At 44.1% G+C, this 21,766-nt stretch overlaps 1 protein-coding gene across 4 annotated transcripts in view; it reads right to left on the reverse strand.

Annotated features, from left to right (window-relative positions):
• LOC110535069 (tetratricopeptide repeat protein 28) overlaps positions 1 to 21,766 on the reverse strand; it is a 330,426-nt gene that overhangs the window by 9,868 nt on the left and 298,792 nt on the right. For all 4 annotated transcript variants that reach the window (XM_036935884.2, XM_090190664.1, XM_090190663.1 and 1 more), the window contains 5 exons: positions 20,442 to 20,551; positions 12,550 to 12,679; positions 12,122 to 12,340; positions 10,622 to 10,781; positions 8,454 to 8,594 (listed from right to left, as the gene is read on the reverse strand). In XM_036935884.2, coding sequence (XP_036791779.1) covers positions 8,454 to 8,594; positions 10,622 to 10,781; positions 12,122 to 12,340; positions 12,550 to 12,679; positions 20,442 to 20,551 — 760 coding nt within the window. The remainder of the gene's footprint in view (positions 1 to 8,453; positions 8,595 to 10,621; positions 10,782 to 12,121; positions 12,341 to 12,549; positions 12,680 to 20,441; positions 20,552 to 21,766) is intronic.

Raw genomic sequence — 21,766 nt, forward strand, 5'->3', positions numbered from 1 at the left:
AGATGGCGATGTGTGACTGTAGAACTGTGGAGGGGAGTGTAGCGTGAGACCTCTGGACCTGACAGACTCACTGCAGGAGAGAGAGAAAAAGTGACACCTCCCCTGCCTCTTTCTCCTGCCCCTCTCTCCAACTATCTACACAGCTACCTGGCATGAAACTAACGAAAGCTTACACTGGAAAACTTCCAACAATCCACCCAACATGGATGACACTAATTTTGTTCTGCTCACTATTGAATATGTGCACAATGCTTTTATGTCGCAGCACCTTGCCTGTCTGAGCTCGACAGCTGTAAGATGCTCTGCTGCTCAACATTAGCAGTCTTGCTGAATACAAATGCTATGTGCACTGTGCCATGAAGAGAGAGTGATGGCTCCCTGCTTGGGCAGATGTGCTGTGCGGCACGCTGAGAGCTGCCGTAATGGCCGCTGTGGGTAGATGAGCCTTCCGCTTTGTTTACACACAGCCAGGCTCAGGCTCCACGGGGCACACTACTATTGCTATCAATCTGCTGTAACAACCAGCCTCCCCGTCTGGCCCCCTCAGCCCCCCCCCCCCTCTTCATTCTGCCCTCCTGGTGGTACCCCTGGGCCACAGGCTCTCCTCCAGTCTGCCAGCTCTCTCCCAGGCCTCAGAGGGAAAGCCAATAGTTTGTTAGTCTGACAGGAGGAGCCTGAGAGGAAATGAGGGTTGAGTGAAGAAAAGGGATAAAAAAAAGAGAGAACGGTTGACCAAGAGAAAGGGGAATGGTGAGAAGGAAAGGCTAAAAGCAGAAGGCTAGGAGGTTAAGGGTATGCTCACTGGCTCTTTTATCTGGGTGCAGGTTGAATGGAATGCCTGTCAATGACAGGGACATACAGGAAGCAGGTTCCAACTCTCAGTGGATTCAGTCATGTAATACTACTGCACCAATAAGGCTGATAGCCACCCACCCTTTACTGCTATTCAATGTCTAGGAACATCTGAATGAAGAGCTCTGTTATTCTTTACAAAGTGAGATTACAGAGTAGGTCATCTCTTCTGGACAGACGCACGTACATTAAATAGTATTGTAGCATCTGTCAATAGACTGTGGGATGCGACGACTAACTGGTGCATTTTTTTTGCCACTGATCATTTGGACGAATCACGATTTCGGAAGGGGAGGGGACAATTGGGCCATAGACTTGCCTGTAACTTGCAAAGTGAGGGGGGAGGAGCTACCGCCCTGTTTCCGCTCCTCGTTTTAGTTTATTTTCTAACACGTTTCCCCCCAGAACTTAATCGAGCATCTGATGCAATTACACAACATTTTAGTTCTGGGTTTCGAAGATGACAGATCAGGTGACTTTTCAATCAGAAAAGCTAGCTCCTTCATATTTTGACTTTGTAGCTCTCTTCAGAGATAGATGATGTTAAAGATCACGTCAGACATTCAGACACCTTGCCAGGAACTCTGCAATCCTTCGTTCATGCTCAGAATCCCTGTGTCTTTTACCTTGGTCTTTGTACTATTGTTGATACATCCTTCATTTAAATGGTTTTCTCTCCTAATACAATCTATTCTCGGAATAAAAAGTCATTAAGAGAATGATACGTCAACAGTCTAAAACTCATACAGCAAAGGGACTACGGGAAAAATGAGCAAACAATAAATAAATGATGAGAAATCAAATAAAAGAGAAGCTTTGATAGCCACATTTTATATTGATATCAAAACCCCAAGATGTATGGCTTGAAATGACAATGAGCCTTTCTTCATTTTCCTTTGTTTTAGTGAGATTGACCAGTGGCTCTTAAGCACAAGGGGCTTTATGATTCAGATAAAAGAATGAGTGGATTATTACCGGCAGCCCATTAAAGAACGACTGGATTATTACCGGCAGCCCATTAAAGAACGACTGGATTATTACCGGCAGCCCATTAAAGAATGACTGGATTATTACCGGCAGCCCATTAAAGAACGACTGGATTATTACCGGCAGCACATTAAAGAATGACTGGATTATTACCGGCAGCCCATTAAAGAATGACTCTCCAAGATCGCATAGCAGTTCAGACGTCTTTTGTCCTCGTCTTGTCGTGTCCTGTATATATATATATTTACAACTTTTTTCACATACATTTTATTTTTATTTTCCATCAACTCATCTTCAAAACACTCTCCTGCAACCCGCCTCACCAATTTATATTTATATAAAAGTATTATTTACCTCAGATCTGTAATCCTCCAAGAAGCTAGCCAGAAACTCCAAGAAGCTAGCCAGAAACTAGCCAGAAGCTAGCCAGGAGCTAGCCCAGAAGCTAATCCAGAAGCTTATCAGAAGCTAGTTAGCTTCTTTACTGGCAAATCGTTAGTATTCAGCTAACCACGGTTTGTGGTCATCGGCTATCCTTTGGCTCAAAAATCTATTGAAAATCTATCGCCAGTTTTGTACGGCGCAGACCAATTTTTCTCTCCATGTCCCTGGATTTCGACTGCTCTCTGGACATTCATGCCCGGATCTCACAGCTAGCTAGCTGCTATCCGTGTGACAATCGGCTTTCGTCGATTCCGGAGCAAGCATCGGTTGTCAATCACTCCTGAGTTCCATCGTTCACTCCTGGGCTGCGGTCACCTATCCGGACCCGTTTTGCTGCCTACGCGGAGCCCCACCGGGCCTTCACAACTGGACTGCCGACGTTATCTACCTGAAGGAGATCCGGCTGGCTCCTCCGTCGCGACGTTACCTGAACGCCCATCTGCGGCCCGCTAACCGTTAGCTGTCTTACCGGCTGCTATCTGAATAGACAATCGGACAATTTATTTATTTTTATTATTATTATGTTTTCTTCTCGGGCCTCTATAACTATATCTATTGTTCTTATTTTTGTTGTTGTTGTGTGATTTGGATTAATCCCCTCTACCACACGGAACCCCACTAATCTACTGACCGAACGCAAGAGGTGGCTAACAACAGACTCCATCCTATGCTAGCTTGCTACCGATGACCTGGCTAGCTGTCTAAATCGCCATGACCCTCAACCAACCTCTCCACTCACTGGACCCTTTTGATCACTCGACTAAGCATGCCTCTCCTTAATGTCAATATGTCTTGTCCATTGCTGTTCGGGTTAGTGTTTATTGGCTTATTTCACTGTAGAGCCTCTAGTCCTGCTCACTATACCTTATCCAACCTATTAGTTCCACCACCCACACATGCAATGACATCTCCTGGTTTCAATGATGTTTCTAGAGACAATATCTCTCTCTTCATCACTCAATACCTAGGTTTACCTCCACTGTATTCACATCCTACCTTACCTTTGTCTGTACATTATACCTTGATGCTATTTTATCGCCCCCAGAAACCTCCTTTTACTCTCTGTTCCAGACGTTCTAGGCGACCAATTCTTATTGCTTTTAGCCGCACCCTTATTCTACTCCTCCTATGTTCCTCTGGCGATGTAGAGGTGAATCCAGGCCCTGCAGTGCCTAGCTCCACTCCTATTCCCCAGGCGCTCACTTTTGACGACTTCTGTAACCGTAATAGCCTTGGTTTCATGCATGTTAACATTAGAAGCCTCCTCCCTAAGTTTGTTCTATTCACTGCTTTAGCACACTCTGCCAACCCGGATGTTCTAGCTGTGTCTGAATCCTGGCTTAGGAAGACCACCAAAAATTCAGACATTTTAATTCCAAACTACAACATTTTCAGACAAGATAGAACTGCCAAAGGGGGCGGTGTTGCAATCTACTGCAAAGATAGCCTGCAGAGTTCTGTCCTACTATCCAGGTCTGTACCCAAACAATTTGAACTTCTACTTTTAAAAATTCACCTCTCTAAAAACAAGTCTCTCACCGTTGCCGCCTGCTATAGACCACCCTCTGCCCCCAGCTGTGCTCTGGACACCATATGTGAACTGATTGCCCTCCATCTATCTTCAGAGCTCGTGCTGCTAGGCGACCTAAACTGGAACATGCTTAACACCCCAGCCATCCTACAATCTAAACTTGATGCCCTCAATCTCACACAAATTATCAATGAACCTACCAGGTACCTCCCCAAAGCCTTAAACACGGGCACCCTCATAGATATCATCCTAACCAACTTCCCCTCTAAATACACCTCTGCTGTCTTCAACCAAGATCTCAGCGATCACTGCCTCATTGCCTGCATCCGTAATGGGTCAGCGGTCAAACGACCTCCTCTCATCACTGTAAAACGCTCCCTGAAACACTTCAGCGAGCAGGCCTTTCTAATCGACCTGGCCGGGGTATCCTGGAAGGATATTGACCTCATCCCGTCAGTAGAGGATGCCTGGATATTTTTTTTAAAATGCCTTCCTAACCATCTTAAATAAACATGCCCCATTCAAGAAATTTAGAACCAGGAACAGATATAGCCCTTGGTTCTCCCCAGACCTGACTGCCCTTAACCAACACAAAAACATCCTATGGCGTTCTGCATTAGCATCGAACAGCCCCCGTGATATGCAGCTGTTCAGGGAAGCTAGAAACCATTATACACAGGCAGTTAGAAAAGCCAAGGCTAGCTTTTTCAAGCAGAAATTTGCTTCTTGCAACACTAACTCAAAAAAGTTCTGGGACACTGTAAAGTCCATGGAGAATAAGAACACCTCCTCCCAGCTGCCCACTGCACTGAAGATAGGAAACACTGTCACCACTGATAAATCCACCATAATTGAGAATTTCAATAAGCATTTTTCTACGGCTGGCCATGCTTTCCACCTGGCTACTCCTACCCCTGTCAACAGCACTGCACCCCCAACAGCAACTCGCCCAAGCCTTCCCCATTTCTCCTTCTCCCAAATCCATTCAGCTGATGTTCTGAAAGAGCTGCAAAATCTGGACCCCTACAAATCAGCCGGGCTAGACAATCTGGACCCTTTCTTTCTAAAATGATCTGCCAAAATTGTTGCCACCCCTATTACTAGCCTGTTCAACCTCTCTTTCGTGTTGTCTGAGATTCCCAAAGATTGGAAAGCAGCTGCGGTCATCCCCCTCTTCAAAGGGGGGGACACTCTTGACCCAAACTGCTACAGACCTATATCTATCCTACCATGCCTTTCTAAGGTCTTTGAAAGCCAAGTCAACAAACAGATTACCGACCATTTCGAATCTCACCATACCTTCTCTGCTATGCAATCTGGTTTCAGAGCTGGTCATGGGTGCACCTCAGCCACGCTCAAGGTCCTAAACGATATCTTAACCGCCATCAATAAGAAACATTACTGTGCAGCCGTATTCATTGATCTGGCCAAGGCTTTCGACTCTGTCAATCACCACATCCTCATCGGCAGACTCAACAGCCTTGGTTTCTCAAATGATTGCCTCGCCTGGTTCACCAACTACTTCTCTGATAGAGTTCAGTGTGTCAAATCGGAGGGTCTGTTGTCCGGACCTCTGGCAGTCTCTATGGGGGTGCCACAGGGTTCAATTCTTGGACCGTCTCTCTTCTCTGTATACATCAATGAGGTCGCTCTTGCTGCTGGTGAGTCTCTGATCCACCTCTACGCAGACGACATCATTCTGTATACTTCCGGCCCTTCTTTGGACACTGTGTTAACAACCCTCCAGGCAAGCTTCAATGCCATACAACTCTCCTTCCGTGGCCTCCAATTGCTCTTAAATACAAGTAAAACTAAATGCATGCTCTTCAACCGATCGCTACCTGCACCTACCCGCCTGTCCAACATCACTACTCTGGACGGCTCTGACTTAGAATACGTGGACAACTACAAATACTTAGGTGTCTGGTTAGACTGTAAACTCTCCTTCCAGACCCATATCAAACATCTCCAATCCAAAGTTAAATCTAGAATTGGCTTCCTATTTCGCAACAAAGCATCTTTCACTCATGCTGCCAAACATACCCTTGTAAAACTGACCATCCTACCAATCCTCGACTTTGGCGATGTCATTTACAAAATAGCCTCCAATACCCTACTCAACAAATTGGATGCAGTCTATCACAGTGCAATCCGTTTTGTCACCAAAGCCCCATATACTACCCACCATTGCGACCTGTACGCTCTCGTTGGCTGGCCCTCGCTTCATACTCGTCGCCAAACCCACTGGCTCCATGTCATCTACAAGACCCTGCTAGGTAAAGTCCCCCCTTATCTCAGCTCGATGGTCACCATAGCATCTCCCACCTGTAGCACACTCTCCAGCAGGTATATCTCTCTAGTCACCCCCAAAACCAATTCTTTCTTTGGCCGCCTCTCTTTCCAGTTCTCTGCTGCCAATGACTGGAACGAACTACAAAAATCTCTGAAACTGGAAACTCTTATCTCCCTCACTAGCTTTAAGCACCAACTGTCAGAGCAGCTCACAGATTACTGCACCTGTACATAGCCCACCTATAATTTAGCCCAAACAACTACCTCTTTCCCAACTGTATTTAATTTATTTATTTATTTTGCTCCTTTGCACCCCATTATTTTTATTTCTACTTTGCACATTCTTCCATTGCAAAACTACCATTCCAGTGTTTTACTTGCTATATTGTATTTACCTTGCCACCATGGCCTTTTTGCCTTTACCTCCATTCTCACCTCATTCGCTCACATTGTATATAGACTTGTTTATACTTTATTATTGACTGTATGTTTGTTTTACTCCATGTGTAACTCTGTGTCGTTGTATCTGTCGAACTGCTTTGCTTTATCTTGGCCAGGTCGCAATTGTAAATGAGAACTTGTTCTCAACTTGCCTACCTGGTTAAATAAAGGTAAAATAAAAAAAAATAAAAAAATGACTGGAGTATTACCGGCAGCCCATTTGACTGGATTATTACCGGCAACCCATTAAAGAACGACTGGATTATTACCGGCAGCCCATTAAAGAACGAGTGGATTATTACCGGCAGCCCATTAAAGAATGACTGGATTATTACCGGCAGCCCATTAAAGAATGACTGGATTATTACCGGCAGCCCATTAAAGAATGACTGGATTATTACCGGCAGCCCATTAAAGAATGACTGGATTATTACTGGCAGCCCATTAAAGAATGACTGGATTATTACCGGCAGCCCATTAAAGAACGACTGGATTATTACCGGCAGCCCATTAAAGAATGACTGAATTATTACCGGCAGCCCATTAAAGAACGAGTGAATTATTACCGGCAGCCCATTAAAGAATGACTGGATTATTACCGGCAGCCCATTAAAGAACGAGTGGATTATTACCGGCAGCCCATTAAAGAACGAGTGGATTATTACCGGCAGCCCATTAAAGAATGACTGGATTATTACCGGCAGCCCATTAAAGAACGAGTGGATTATTACCGGCAGCCCATTAAAGAACGAGTGGATTATTACCGGCAGCCCATTAAAGAACGAGTGGATTATTACCGGCAGCCCATTAAAGAATGACTGGATTATTACCGGCAGCCCATTAAAGAATGACTGGATTATTACCGGCAGCCCATTAAAGAATGACTGGATTATTACCGGCAGCCCATTAAAGAATGACTGGATTAGTACCGGCAGCCCATTAAAGAAGGAGTGGATTATTACCGGCAGCACATTAAAGAGGCTTAATGGGCATTGAGATCCAATTACAGCTGGAATTACCCTCTCATCAAAGAGAACCTCAACTGGAGATGAGGACAGGGAATACGACCCAGACAAGAGCACACACGCACAAACACACACACGCGCAATTTAAACACGCACACATTTAAAACACACACATACACTTAAACATACAGACACACATCGCCAATCAGTAAAGTGCAAAACATGCACTGAATGACAAAGTGATACTAATGCTAATGAACTCTACCATGAACACAGACACACTCAGTCAAGTGTATATACCGTCATAAAATCACATACTGTATGCACATCTGGGATTCAAAAACAATTATAAACTGGGTGATTCGAGCTCTGAATGCTGATTGGCTAAAAGCTGTGGTATATCAGACCGTATACCACGGGTATGACAAAACATGTATTTTTACTGCTCTAATTACGTTGGTAACCAGTTTATAATAGCAAGAAGGTACCTCAGGGGTTTATGATATATGGCCAATATACCACGGCTAAGGGCTGTATCCAGGCACTCCACATTGCGTTGTGTTAAAGAACAGTCCTTAGCCGCCATATACCACACCTCCTTGTGCCTTATTTCTCAAATAGACTCACACATGATATAGTTCATGGTCATGTAATAGTCTTATGAAGGCAGGGAGCTGATAATGGCTTTTCCAACTATGCCAATTTAATAAGGAGGATTCACATGCTTCTGAGCTGGCTAAACAAAGGAGAAAATACTATTTTGAAAGCTAATATTCTAATGAATTCCCCTACCTAACAGGATCCTGTCCCCCATCAGATAGCTCTCTTATTATGGGAATGTGGGGGAATTAGAGATGAAAGTTTAAAGGCTCTCTTTCTCCACTGGAGTCCTCTAACTAACTGCTCTTGGAGGTCAGTGTCTCACACAGTGTCTGTCTCACCTGTTGAACAGGTTGTTTCTGGACACCATGCGGAGGAAGCCTGTGGGGTCAGTCACAGAGTTGAGTTTGTTGTTGAGCTCCTCAAACTGCTGGTCCAACAGGTCCCCTGCCTCACTCTCTGTCTCACTGCTGGAACAACCCCTGAGAGAGAGAGAGAGAGAGAGAGAGAGAGAGAGAGAGAGAAGAGAGAGAAGAGAGAGAGAGAGAGAGAGAGAGAGAGAGAGAGAGAGAGAGAGAGAGAGAGACATTATACTGTTAGACATGCTTGCATGCCCACACACACACCTGCTCACACATACACACAGACACGCCCAGCCCAGTTTCCCAGGCATGGTCCAGAAAGAGCCCTGACAGGAAACAGAGTTAAATCCTCCCTTTTATATGCTGCTAATGCTGATCTAGCCAGCACCCAGCAGGGAGTCTGTTCTGTTACTCCATCCTCTACCCCCTTTTATCTACACCCCTTCTCTCCCCATACACCCCTCTATCTATCCATCCCCGCCCCCACTTTTACCCCCATCCCATCCAAACCGCTTCCATTTTCCTCTGTCAGCTCACTGCTCTCATCGGTCCCAAGTTAAACCATGGGAACTGGTGCTCTCATCTAAAATCTCTCTCATTCTTTCTCTCCACTAATCCATATATTCGCTGTAGCCTCTCTCTGAGATCCATTCCCATGAAGGCCCCTCTCTGTCCACATCTCTCTAACACATGGCATGTGCAGTAACACGTGCTAGTAGGTGGTAAAGTTACATAGAGTACTGTACAATACAGGTCAGAAGGTATGGCAAGATGGGCAGTGGGGAAAGAGATAGAGTCTATGGTAGACTGGTTTTATTATTGAGGACTGAGGAGACACATTCTTCCCAAATATGGATGCTACTGTGGAGTTATTACCCCTCCCTCTCTCATCCCTACTCTGCCATCCATCCTTTTTCTCTGTAATAGTACTCTCTCTGTTTCTGTCCCCCTCCCACTTCCCTCCTCTGTCCCCCTCTCTACATCCTCTGTGAAAAGTGAATGGGGCAGTAAGTGGTGCCATATTGTGGCTAGCCAGGCGTAGTGGTGTGTGGGCTTCCTCCCATTGGAGCAGTAAATTACTCAGTAATGGGGCAGGAGGGCACGGCAGGCTGGGGATTGGCAGGGGGCACACTGGATGGCCACTAAAGGCTGAATCCTAATTTGAAAACTTGAAATGTTGCATAAATCAAGCAAAATGTACAGGCAACTGCCAAAAGAACGGAAACACTTGTGTAAATAAGGGATACAACGTATATTGAAAGCAGGTGCTTCAACACAGGTGTGGTTTCTGAGTTAATTAAGCAATTAACATCCCATCATGCTTAGAGTCATGCACTAAAATGCTGGGCAGGCCATTACTGAAAACTGGAAAATAACAAAACATTTAGAGGAACAGAAACAGGAAGAAAGTGATCTCAACTGTGCCGGTACAGAACGGTATATTAAAAGCATGAGAATTGGTTAATAACATCGTTATCAGTTCTGGTTTAATACAATTCAGTCCCACAAAAAACAGCAACAAAGTGTCTATACAAAGTCCTCACTCTGTCACAGAAACGTCTTCCCCTGTCTACCTGACAGCTGAAAATCTTTGCCAGTGTGCTTTGTTCAGGCTTCCTGGGTTGGAACAAAAAAAATGTGGTTCCAACCAGTGCCCTGAAGTAAACCTGCAGTTTGATTGCTCACTTAATTTATTTGTCAATAACTGTTCCTTTTTCAAGGTCACTTCAAATTACACATAGTCCGTCTAACAAGACTCCTCCCACCACTGCATATCACTCCATCCATTTCCCTCTGTATCTCTCTGCATTCCTCATCTCGTATATTCTTCCTCTCCTCTGCCCTCAGTAACCTGTCTGTTGTGTTTTCCTGTCTCCCAGTCCCAGACAGTATTTGTTAAGTGAGTCCAGTGGGCATCCAGAGAGCCATTATTCTGTCTCATTGGTTCCCAGTGGGAGCAGAGAGCAGTTGTTTAGACAGATATCAGGGTCCTGTCATCACACCATGCACTCGGGAGAATGACTCCTTGAGACTGCATACAGAACAGCATCCCTCTATGTGCATCCGCCAGTGCCCACTCTATAGCATGCATGGCATATTCTGAGCTCCAAGTGGTGGAGGTGTGCGTGTGTGTTTGTGTGTATTACCTGCTGTAGTAGGATTCTACTCCCAGGGCCTCCCGAGCACTGGCAATATGCTGCTCCAGAGACGAGCCGCTGGCCACACCCCCTCCCCCGCCCTCATGGAGGTCTGGTCCGCCCTCTGTCACGCCCTCTCCCAAGTACACCTCATGGAACTTCAGGATGCCTTGGAGAAAGAGAGAGAGAAAAAGAAAAGGAGAAAGAGATTATTGTCAACAAGTTAAACGTATTGGTCATATCACAATGGGAAAATGAATAGCACTACAATAGACTATGTCATGATGCACACAGCACTAGTGGACTTAGTCCGCTACAATGAAAGTGTAATAAAACCAGTTTAGCCGTCTTCAGCCCACCAAACGTGTTAACAATAAGAGAACATATGTAGAGATTGCACGCTGTAAAACTAAGTTACGCTACATTTACTAGCACATCTGCAGAGCAAAATGAATAAACAAATAACGTTCAATAAAATATAAGAGTGGCTGCCTGTGCCATCTGCTCCGTGCCATGGGAGCTGAGATGTTAGAGGAGAAGGGAGGGAGGAGGGGGGGGACTACCACAGCAGTGGTGATGGTAGATACTGAGTGTGGGGGTTGAGTTAGGCTTAGAATATGTTCACATCTGTGAGTTGGCAGACAGGCTGTACACCAGTTCATTTATTAGAGGAGTCCCTTTACTGATTAAGGGTTCTTTTACCCAGGTCCTGTGCTATGTATATACCTGTGATTGCCAGGGGGAGAGAGACAGAGCAGAGGGCTGATTACAGGAATGGTGACCTCAGGCAAGAGGCAGCTCTTTCAACCTTTCATTTCCCTCTGCAGTACGACACCTGTCTATATTACTACTATTAGACACGGCAGCCTTGGCTCTGGATTTTATCAACCCGATCAAGGCTGGTGGGCGTGTGTTATTATGACTCACAGCTTTCATTCACACTTTGTCTAGTAGGGCTAAAAGAGAAGCACAGGCTAGAATTCTCCCTGGCAGCCAGAGCTGTCAGTCAAGCGAGAGCTATGACTGGGCTTCAAAGCCCCCTCTATTCTCTTTGGTGAGCGAGAAAGGCTATGGAGTAGCCTACTCAATACTAAAGGCAGCAAAGCTTGTTTGTGTGAGAGATTATGTGTGTGTGCGCACAAGAGTAGGTGTGTGTGTTTCCCTGTTGAATTTTGTGTGAGGATGTTGATTCATTGTGCAAGTGCTGTTTGGCTCTGTCACTCTCGGTTACCATGGCTCATCGGCAGGTGCCCTTAGAGGCAAGGCTTTCTTACCCTCTGAACACAAGCCATGCCCTCCAGGACTCACAGCTAAACAAAGCACAATCAAGATGAAATTCACTGTGTGATTGAGTGTGTATGTGTGTGTTTTGTGTCTGTACAATGTTTTGTATAATGAGGCATAATAGATTTGTACAGATGTACATAGTACCCTTACAGTTCTTCATTGTATCAGCACACAGAGGAACTGAGTTAGTTAATATCTGCCTCCCTCTCCCCCAGGTCTTACCTGCTCCTGGAGCCAGCAGCCAGCTGTACAGGTACCCAGCAGCCATGGAGAAGTAGAGCACCAGGGCCCTCTGGCTGTTCACCGTGTCCAGGATGTGCTCCACTGTGACTGGGGTGTAGGGGTCTGAGTCCTGCTGGCCTGTCTGCCTCTCCACCAGCAGGTCAGCAAAGGCCCGCGTCCGACCCCGCTCTGCCACTGCCAACGCCTCGTCATGGTGGCCTGGACAGCAGAGGGTCAAAGGTCAACGCTAGATTTTCTAGCTATCAGAGAGCGAACACGTACAAATGTTTAGTAGTATAAATATTTTGCAACAAATAGGTAAAGATAGGAACGAACATGAAAAGAAAGTAAGAGAATAGCAGACAGAATGAAAGAAAGAGGGAAGGACGGTGAGAACGGAATGCGGGCAATGGATCGCGTAACAATACCTAGGCTGACAAGGACCCTCTGGAGTGCCTGGTAGGAGGAGGTCTGCAGGTCAAACAGAGAAAGTTTGTAGTCGGTGCTGTGCTGGGCCTCATGACGAATGGTCTCAAACAATGCAGATGCTCGGTAGAGCTGCAGGACAAATAACACAACCACAGATAACGATCAGTTACTGCATAGTACACCCACTGTTCACTGTTCACTCCATGAACAGTGAAGAGAGATAAGAGCTCAGACATAGACATGCAGTGGCAGAAAGAAGACACTAGATGGCAGAAGCCCTCCTCAGTGTAAATTATATTTGATATCAGCACAGCTCCCTCAGCTCCCTCGCTTAAACACAGCTCTGATATTCAACACAGCCACCCTCCCCTCTCATCTCATCCACCCAGACAAGAGAGAGGGAACTGAAGATGCTAAGCCATCGCCTGGGCTTCCAAAACACACAATGTCTTCGAGGGAAACAGTGTGTCCACAGAACACTATGTCTCCCTGAGCCCTCTCACGACTTATTTTCTCTGTTCAGTCCCAGACACTATTAGGCTGGAGAGGGAGAAGGAAAAGGAGAGGGGGGAGAGGTGGGAGGGCAGACAGAGTGTGGGCGGAGGCTGTGCTGTGCTATGCTGCACACTAGCAGTCCAGGCCAGCCAGGAGTGCTGATTCATGGGAGTTGGTATTGATTTCCTATTCCTCCTCTGTTGGCAGGCCTTTAAGATGACTGAGAATGTTCCACCTCCAACTCCAGTCTGTAAGAGGCCACCATTGACACAAAACTACGCACACCAACCATTCAGATAGCTGCTGCCCTGGGACTGGCACATGGAAGGGATGGAATTGGAATGAATCAGGTATGTATGTGTGTGTGTGTGAATGGTGAGGTGGTTACACCTAGCCAGGTCTATCCCCAAGGTCAGCCAGTAAAGTATATCAGACAAGAGGAGAGAGGGTGAGAGAGAGCAGAGTGTGGTTGTGCAGCCTTAGTGCTTGTTGTCCTGGCTGATTCTGCTGATAGGGCTGCAGGCTGATTGCTGGGCACACAGACATCCCATTAAGAGGGAAACAAATTTCCCACACTGGCTCCCTATTGGCCTAACCTCACCCAGCACAGATTAAAATAAAACAAAAAAGTGCTGTGTCCGCAATGTCCTACCTACACGCTGTAAAGGTAATATCAAACAGGGGTATAGGACATTTACATGAAAATGAAATAGCCTGAAATAGCCTGACCAGGTGAATACAGGTAAAAGCTATGATCGTTTATTGATGTCACTTGTTAAATCCACTTCAAATCAGTGTAGATGAAGGGGAGTAGACAGGTTAAAGAAGGATTTTTAAGCCTTGAGACAATTGAGACATGGATTGTGTATGTGTGCCATTCAGAGGGTGAATGGGTAAGACAGAAGATTTATGTGCATTTGAACGGGGTATGGTAGTAGGTGCCAGGCGCACCGGTTTGTGTCAGGAACTGAAACGCAGCAGTTTCCTGTGTGTATCAAGAATGATCCAACACTGGTGCGGTTTCAACATGGCTACGTAAAGATGTGTTCCAAGGCATCTTCACTAAGATTTGATACTTATATGTTTGAACCTTTTATCTGTCAAAACGAGAACACACTTTGCACACCTACTGGCTTTAGCAACATTTGGTTGGCCTTCTTGGATATGTCTGGAACCGGGAAAATGAGACGAAGTGGTAAACAAGAAGACACGACAAAGACTAGCAACAAGATGGCAGATGCTAACGTTATGGAGATATTATTCACCATCCACGCAGAAATGGCTACATTACGCTCGGATGTCATGACCAAACTTCGTTCCACAGTGTCAAGTGTAAGAGCTGAATATATGACAGAAGTCCAGTCAACTATCGCAACACTATCGCGACAGAAACCCCCAAAATGAAGGATATGGAAACGTCGTTGACCGACATCGATAAGCGGCTTACCAAATTGGAGACCAAAAACGACGAGCTTACCTCTGAGAACGTGAAGCTAAAAGTTAGTCTAGAGCAGTGGTTCCCAAACTTGTTTACAGTCCTGTAGCCCCTCAAACATTCATCCTCCAGCTGCGTACCCCCTCTAGCACCAGGGTCAGCGCACTCTCAAATGCTGTTTTTTGCCATCATTGTAAGCCTGCCACACACACACTATATGATATGTTTAATAAATGTAAGAATGAGTGTGAGTTTTTGTCACAACCCGGCTCGTGGGAAGTGACAAAGAGCTCTTATAGGACCAGGGCACAAATAATAATATAATAATAATCAATAATTTTGCTCTTTATCTAGCCATCTTACATATAAAACTTTATTTGTTCATCAAAAATTGTGAATATCTCACCACAGGTTAATGAGAAGGGTGTGCTTGAAAGGATACACATAACTCTGCAATGTTGGGTTGTATTGGAGTCTCAGTCTTAAATAATTTCCCACACACAGTCTGTGCCTGTATTCAGTTTTCATGCTAGTGAGGGCCGAGAATCATTTCTCACATAGATACGTGGTTGCAAAGGGCATCAGAGTCTTAACAGCGTGATTTGCTAAGGCAGGATACTCTGAGTGCAGCCCAATCCAGAAATCTGGCAGTGGCTTCTGATTCAATTCAATTTTCACAGAACCGCTTGTTGCAATTTTGATGAGGCTGTCTTGTTCAGCTATCAGTAAGTGGACTGGAGGCAGGGTATGAAAGGGATAACGAATCCAGTTGTTTGTGTTGTCTGTTTCGGGAAAGTACCTGCCTAATTGCGCACCCAACTCACTCAAGTGATTTGCTATATCAAATTTCACATTGTTGATAAGCTTGAGTTCATTTGCACACAAAAAAAATCATACAATGATGGAAAGACCTGTGTGTTGTCCTTGTTAATGCAGAGAGAGAAGAGCTCCAACTTCTAAATCATAGCCTCAATTTTGTCCATCACATTGAATATAGTTGCGGAGAGTCCCTATAACCTAAACTCAGATAATTCAGGCGAGAAAAAATGTCACCCAGGTAGGCCAGTCGTGTGAGAAACTCGTCATCATGCAAGACGTCAGACAAGTGAAAATGATGGTCAGTAAAGTCTCTCAATTCCAAAAAACGTGTCAATACTTTGTCCCTTGATAACCAGCGCACTTCTGTATGTTGAAAAAACGTTACATGGTCGCTGCTCATATCATTGCACAGTGCAGAAAATATACAAGAGTTCAAGGGCCTTGCTTTATCAAAGTGAACCATTTTCACTGTAGTGTTCAAAATGTCTTTCAAGCTGTCAGGCATTCCTTTGGCAGTAAGAGCCTCGGTGGATGCTGCAGTGTACACAAGTGGCGTAGAGTGTAACTGCTTACACGCACGTACGTTACCACTCCACTATGTCTCCTGTCATGGCTTTTGTGCCATCAGTACAGAGACCAACACATCTTGACCACCGAAGTCCATTTTATGTCACAAAGCTGTCCTGTACTTCTGGTTTCCAGAAGAGGATGTCTTCCTTAATTGACCACCCCATAAACGTAACGGACGTATACCAGGAGCTGTGCCAGGCCCGCCACGTCTGTTGACCCATCCTGCTGTAAGGCATATAATTCACTGGCTTGTATGTGAAGCAGTAATTGTTTCAAAACATCTCCTGTCATGTCACTGATGCGTCGTGAAACAGTGTTGTTTGATGATGGCATTGTCTGTATATTGTCTGTTTTTTTTGCCTTTACCCCAGCATTGTCCCAGCCATATCCGCCGCAGCAGGAAGAATTAAGTTCTCCACAATAGTATGGGGCTTGCCTGTCCACTCAGTAGCTCATCATATAAGACACTTTTTACCCCTTCTTATTAATGGTATCTGTTGCTTTTATACATGTCTTACTCGAAAGTCGTCTTAATTATCACTGAAAAAACTGCCGTGGCTTATTTTCCGAATTAGCATGTTTTGTTTCTAAATGTCTGTGCAAGAGTACAAGGCTTCATTGAGTTGTGAGATAGTACTTTTGCACATAAAACACTGTGGCTGAGGAAAGACACTACTCCCAACATAAGTGAAGGCCAAATCAATGTAGTTCTCATCATATTCGCACCTCTTTGATGGTCCAAAGTCCCTCTGTTGTTTGGTGCTTTCCCGGGTACATACGGACCGTTAGTGGAATTCCGGCTAGAAAGTAACGGTTAATGTGATTGGATGTTAATTATTTGACGTGGCTTCCTGTATTTGACATTGTGTTGTTACAGTTGAAGTCGGAAGTTTACATCCACTAAGGTTGGAGTCATTAAAACTTGTTTTTCAACCACTTTGTTAAGAAAAAACCACACATTTCTTCTTAACAAACTATAGTTTTGGCAAGTCGGTTAAGACATCTACTTTGTGCATGACACAAGTAATCTTTCCAACAATTGTTTACAGACAGATTATTTCACTTACAATTCACTGTATCACAATTCCAGTGGATCAGAAGTTTACATACACTAAGTTGACTGTGCCTTTAAACAGCTTGGAAAATGGCTTTAGAAGCTTCTGATAAGCTAATTGACATAATTTGAGTCAATTGGAGGTGTACCTGTGAATGTATTTCAAGCCCTACCTTCAAACTCAGTGCCTATTTGCTTGACATCATGGGAAAATCAAAAGAAATCAGCCAAGACTTCAATAAAATAAATTGTAGACCTCCACAAGTCTGGTTAATCCTTGGGAGCAATTTCCAAATGCCTGAAAGGTACCACGTTCATCTGAACAAACAATAGTACACAAGTATAAACACCATGGGATCACACAGCTGTTATACCGCTCAGGGAGGAGACGCGTTCTGTCTCCAAGAGATGAACGTACTGTGGTGTGAAAAGTGCAAATCAATCCCAGAACAACAGCAAAGGACATTTTGAAGATGCTGGAGGAAACAGGTACAAAAGTATCTATATCCACAGTAAAACGAGTCCTCTATTGACATAACCTGAAAGGTTGCTCAGCAAGGAAGAAGCCACTCCTCCAAAACCGCCATAAAAAAAGCCAGACTACGGTTTGCAACTGCACATGGGGACAAATATTGTACTTTTTGGAGAAATGTCCTCTGGTCTGATGAAACAAAGATATAACTGTTTGGCCATAATGACCATTGTTATGTTTGGAGGAAAAAGGGGGAGGCTTGCAAGCCGAAGAACACCATCCCAAACGTGAAGCACGGGGGTGGCAGCATCATGTTGCAGGGGTGCTTTACTGCAGGAGGGACTGGTGCACTTCACAAAATAGATGGCATCATGAGGACGGGAAATTATGTGGATATATTGAAGAAACATCTCAAGACATCAGTCAGGAAGTTAAAGCTTGATCACAAATGGGTCTTCCAAATGGACAATGATCCCAAACATACTTCCAAAGTTGTGGCAAAATGGCTTATGGACAACAAAGTCAATGTATTGGAGTGGCCATCACAAAGCCCTGACCTCAATCCCATAGAAAATTTGTGAGCAGAACTGAAAAAGTGTGTGCGAGCAAGGAGGCCTATAAACCTGACTCAGTTACACCAGCTCTGTCAGGAGGAACGGGACAAAATTCACCCAAGTTATTGTGGGAAGCTTGTGGAAGGCTACCCAAAACGTTTGACCCAAGTTAAACAATTTAAAGGCAATGCTCCCAAATACTAATTGAGTGTATGTAAACTTCTGACCACTGGGAATGTGATAAAATAAATTAAAGCTGAAATAATTCATTCTCTCTACTATTATTCTGACATTTCACATTCTTAAAATAAAGTGGTGATCCTAACTGACCTAAGACAGGGAATTTTTACTAGGATTAAATGTCAGGAATTGTGAAAAACTGAGTTTAAATGTATTTGCCTAAGGTGTATGTAAACTTCTGACTTCAACTGTATTTCGCTGAACACTAGATGGTTTCATTTAATTTTTGGCAGTGAAATGAGGCTACTCAGGCGAGAAAAAAACCTCACCCAAATGTATAGCCCTGTTGGAAAATATAAATGGACTGTTTGAAAATATATATACACTACCGTTAAAAAGTTTGGGGTAAAGAAAAGCAAATTATTTGTCCATTAAAATAACATCAAATTGATCAGAAATACAGTGTAGACATTAATGTTGTAAAAGACTATTGTAGCTAGAAACGGCAGATTTTAATGGAATATCTACATAGGCGTACCGAGGCCCATTATCAGCAACCATCACTCCTCAGCAATGTTCCAATGGCACGTTGTGTTAGCTAATCACACAGACATCATTTACAAATGAAGCATTTGTGTTTAGTGAGTCCACTGGATCAGAGGCAGTAGGGAGGACCAGGGATGCTCTCTTGATGAGTGTGTGAATTGGACCCTTTTCTGCCCTGCTAAGCATTCAAAATGTAACGAGTACTTTTGTGTTTCAGGGAAAATGTATGGAGTAAAAAGTGCATTAAGTAAAAGAAGTCAACAATATAAATAGTAAAGTCATGTACAGATACCCCAAAAAACTACTTAAGTAGTACGTTGAAGTATTTTTACTTAAGTACTTTACACCACTGGCCTTTTATGAACCAATATAACTGATGTTTAACATTACATTTATCTGACATTTTCACACCATGACAGTTGCACATGTGCGATTCCTGAAATGACTCTCACCATGTCTTCCCCCCTGGGCTACGTTCACCCTCACTGATAGAAGTTATGAGCTGTAAAACATCAAATCCATTCCATTCCATCTATTATTCCCATATCCTCTCCAGCAGTGACAAAATGACACCATGTATTCTCGCAAATCTGATTGAAGTGTCGTCAGGTGAAATCTCTCCCCCACAGAGAACAAGGCGTAACAGAGTGAGGGTATTAAAACACATTTGTGTTTAAATGTGGATATAGAGGAACATGGGTCCAAGTCATCTCATTCCAACAGTACGGATGATGTATGAATGTCAAGTGCAGTAATACTGCGTAGTGGGACATAGTGCGCTATGTAAATCAGCCCTGAAGTGGGTCAGGGTATTTACCAAGGTCATATAGCTATGCCACCAGCAGTACCACCCTCCCTGCTTCCTCATGAATAATCATCTCATCTATACTCTGAGAACAACTACGTCCTTTCCTTTTTCCAACAACAACAACACACCCTACAATGACTGGAGAAAATATCCCAAACATTACTGAATTCACTGGGAATGAACTGGGGTGTGACAAAATACTGTTGCTTTGGCTAACATCTGTTTGACAAGGTAAGCCTGAGGGGTATGGGGATAAGGTCCTTGTACTAGATGTTGACAGAGAGGAAAGAGAGAAGATAGAGTTTACAGATTCAGGAACTGGATAAACTGAACAGAATTGAGTTGTGTTCAAGCAGAATTGTCTCCTTTGTCTCTCTCTCAATTCAATTCAATTCGATTCAAAATGAATTTTATTGGCATGGGAAACGTGTTTACAATTCCAAAGCAAGTGAAATAAACAAACAAAAGTGAGGACACAGTAAATATTGCACTCAAAAAGTAAAAAAAAAATAAAGACTTTTCAAGTGTTATATTATCATCAGCTATGTACAGTGTTTTAGCAATGTGCAAATACTAGTACGAATAGTAGGGGATCTAAATAAACAGATACATACAGTATTTGTGGTATGTACAATGTTGTTTCTCCTCTCACTCTCCCTTTCCCCCTCTCTCTCTTTCTCAGAATGACAAATGAGAACAACATGAATAACTGATGGAAACACAACTAAAATGGTGTGATGATAGCAATCTTTTTAAATCTTAAACAATCACTTAAACAACCTTCCTTTCGCTCCCTCCATCAGTCCATCTTCTTCCCTCATCGCTCCATAATGTTTCACTTTCCTTCTCCCTTTCTATACATGATCTCTCTCTCGACACATACAGATGTGAGTGTGTAAGTGTAACCCTGTGTAGTGTGTATGCTGTGTGTGAGGAGAGGTTCATGTCAGATTTTTACCTGGTGCTGTGCCTCCTCCAGGTTCCCACTGGCCCACAGAGACAGCCCCAGACGATGGCGGATCTTAGCCTCGTCCTCACGCCGAGCCAGCTGCTCTGCCAGTCGTAGGCCTGGAGAGGGAGGGAGGAAAGAAAGAGAGAGCAAGAGAAATAAAGAGACAGAGAGAGGGATTATAAATAATTTAGAGCTATGGTCAGGCACTCAGGTATCGTTCAGGGTAACAGATGTAAGCATAGCGTGGTACTGATATTCTGACAGTGAACAGGCTTGAATATTTGGCCTCAGTTGTAAAAGTACATCTCAGTCTGGGGCTCTCTCTCACACACACACACACACACACACACACACAGTAAGAGGCTGTTAGGGCACTAATCTGGGTACCTAGTAATCAATGGTAAGGATCGAGTGGCTGAGCAAACACAAACACACACTTAACGCTTCTGTATAAAGGATGTGCAGGACTAACCAAACATAAGAGGTTTAATAGAGTGTAGAGACAACACTTCCGTACTCTGTCTTCGATTACACGCTCATATATTAGAGCAAAGACCCAACACATATCATCCACTTAACCACACACACACTGGAGATACAAAACACAGAGGATAGATACATCATCTCTTGAAACTCTTTGTGTAGCTCATCACACTGGTCCATAAACTTCCTCTGAGATTCAGCAGAAACACAGGGATATTTTTCCCGTGTTCATTTAGCGTGGCTTTGTCAGATCAGCTGTTGAGAATGCTGTTTGTTTTCCTGTTTCAATCCCTCAAGCGGTGATGCGTATGTCACATTGTTGCATCTGTACTCAGCCTGCCTGCCGACTGCTTGGTTTCACCCAATTACTGTGATGAAACAGACAGTCCACGGAGGGAAATGATGAAAAAGGACAAAGCACTTGGCCACATGTCACATTTGAGGTGCTAACAGCACGCAAGCTGGGCTTTGAATTGGGCTGATGACCATGCAAGGCTGTGGATACTAGGTGTATATTAGGTAGAATGATATAAAGTATCGTTTCTATTCTTCTGTGACCAGTGGGAAACACGTTTTGGTGTGGGGGAGAAAATGGGCCATTATACACTATATATAGAAAAGTATGTGGACACCCCTTTAAATGAGTGAATTCGGCTATTTCAGGCACACCCGTTGCTGACAGGTGTATAAAATTGAGCACACAGTCATGCAATCTTCAGAGACAAACATTGGCAGTAGAATGGCCTTACTGAAGAGTTCAGTGGCTTTCAACGTGGCACCATCAAATGTCTGCCCTGCTAGAGCTGCCCCGGCCAACTGCAAGTGCTGTTATTGTCAAGTAGAAATGT

This window comes from Oncorhynchus mykiss, chromosome 11 (assembly GCF_057628025.1).
Source record: "Oncorhynchus mykiss isolate SJ-2025 chromosome 11, ASM5762802v1, whole genome shotgun sequence".
In the NCBI taxonomy this organism is placed as follows: domain Eukaryota; kingdom Metazoa; phylum Chordata; class Actinopteri; order Salmoniformes; family Salmonidae; genus Oncorhynchus; species Oncorhynchus mykiss.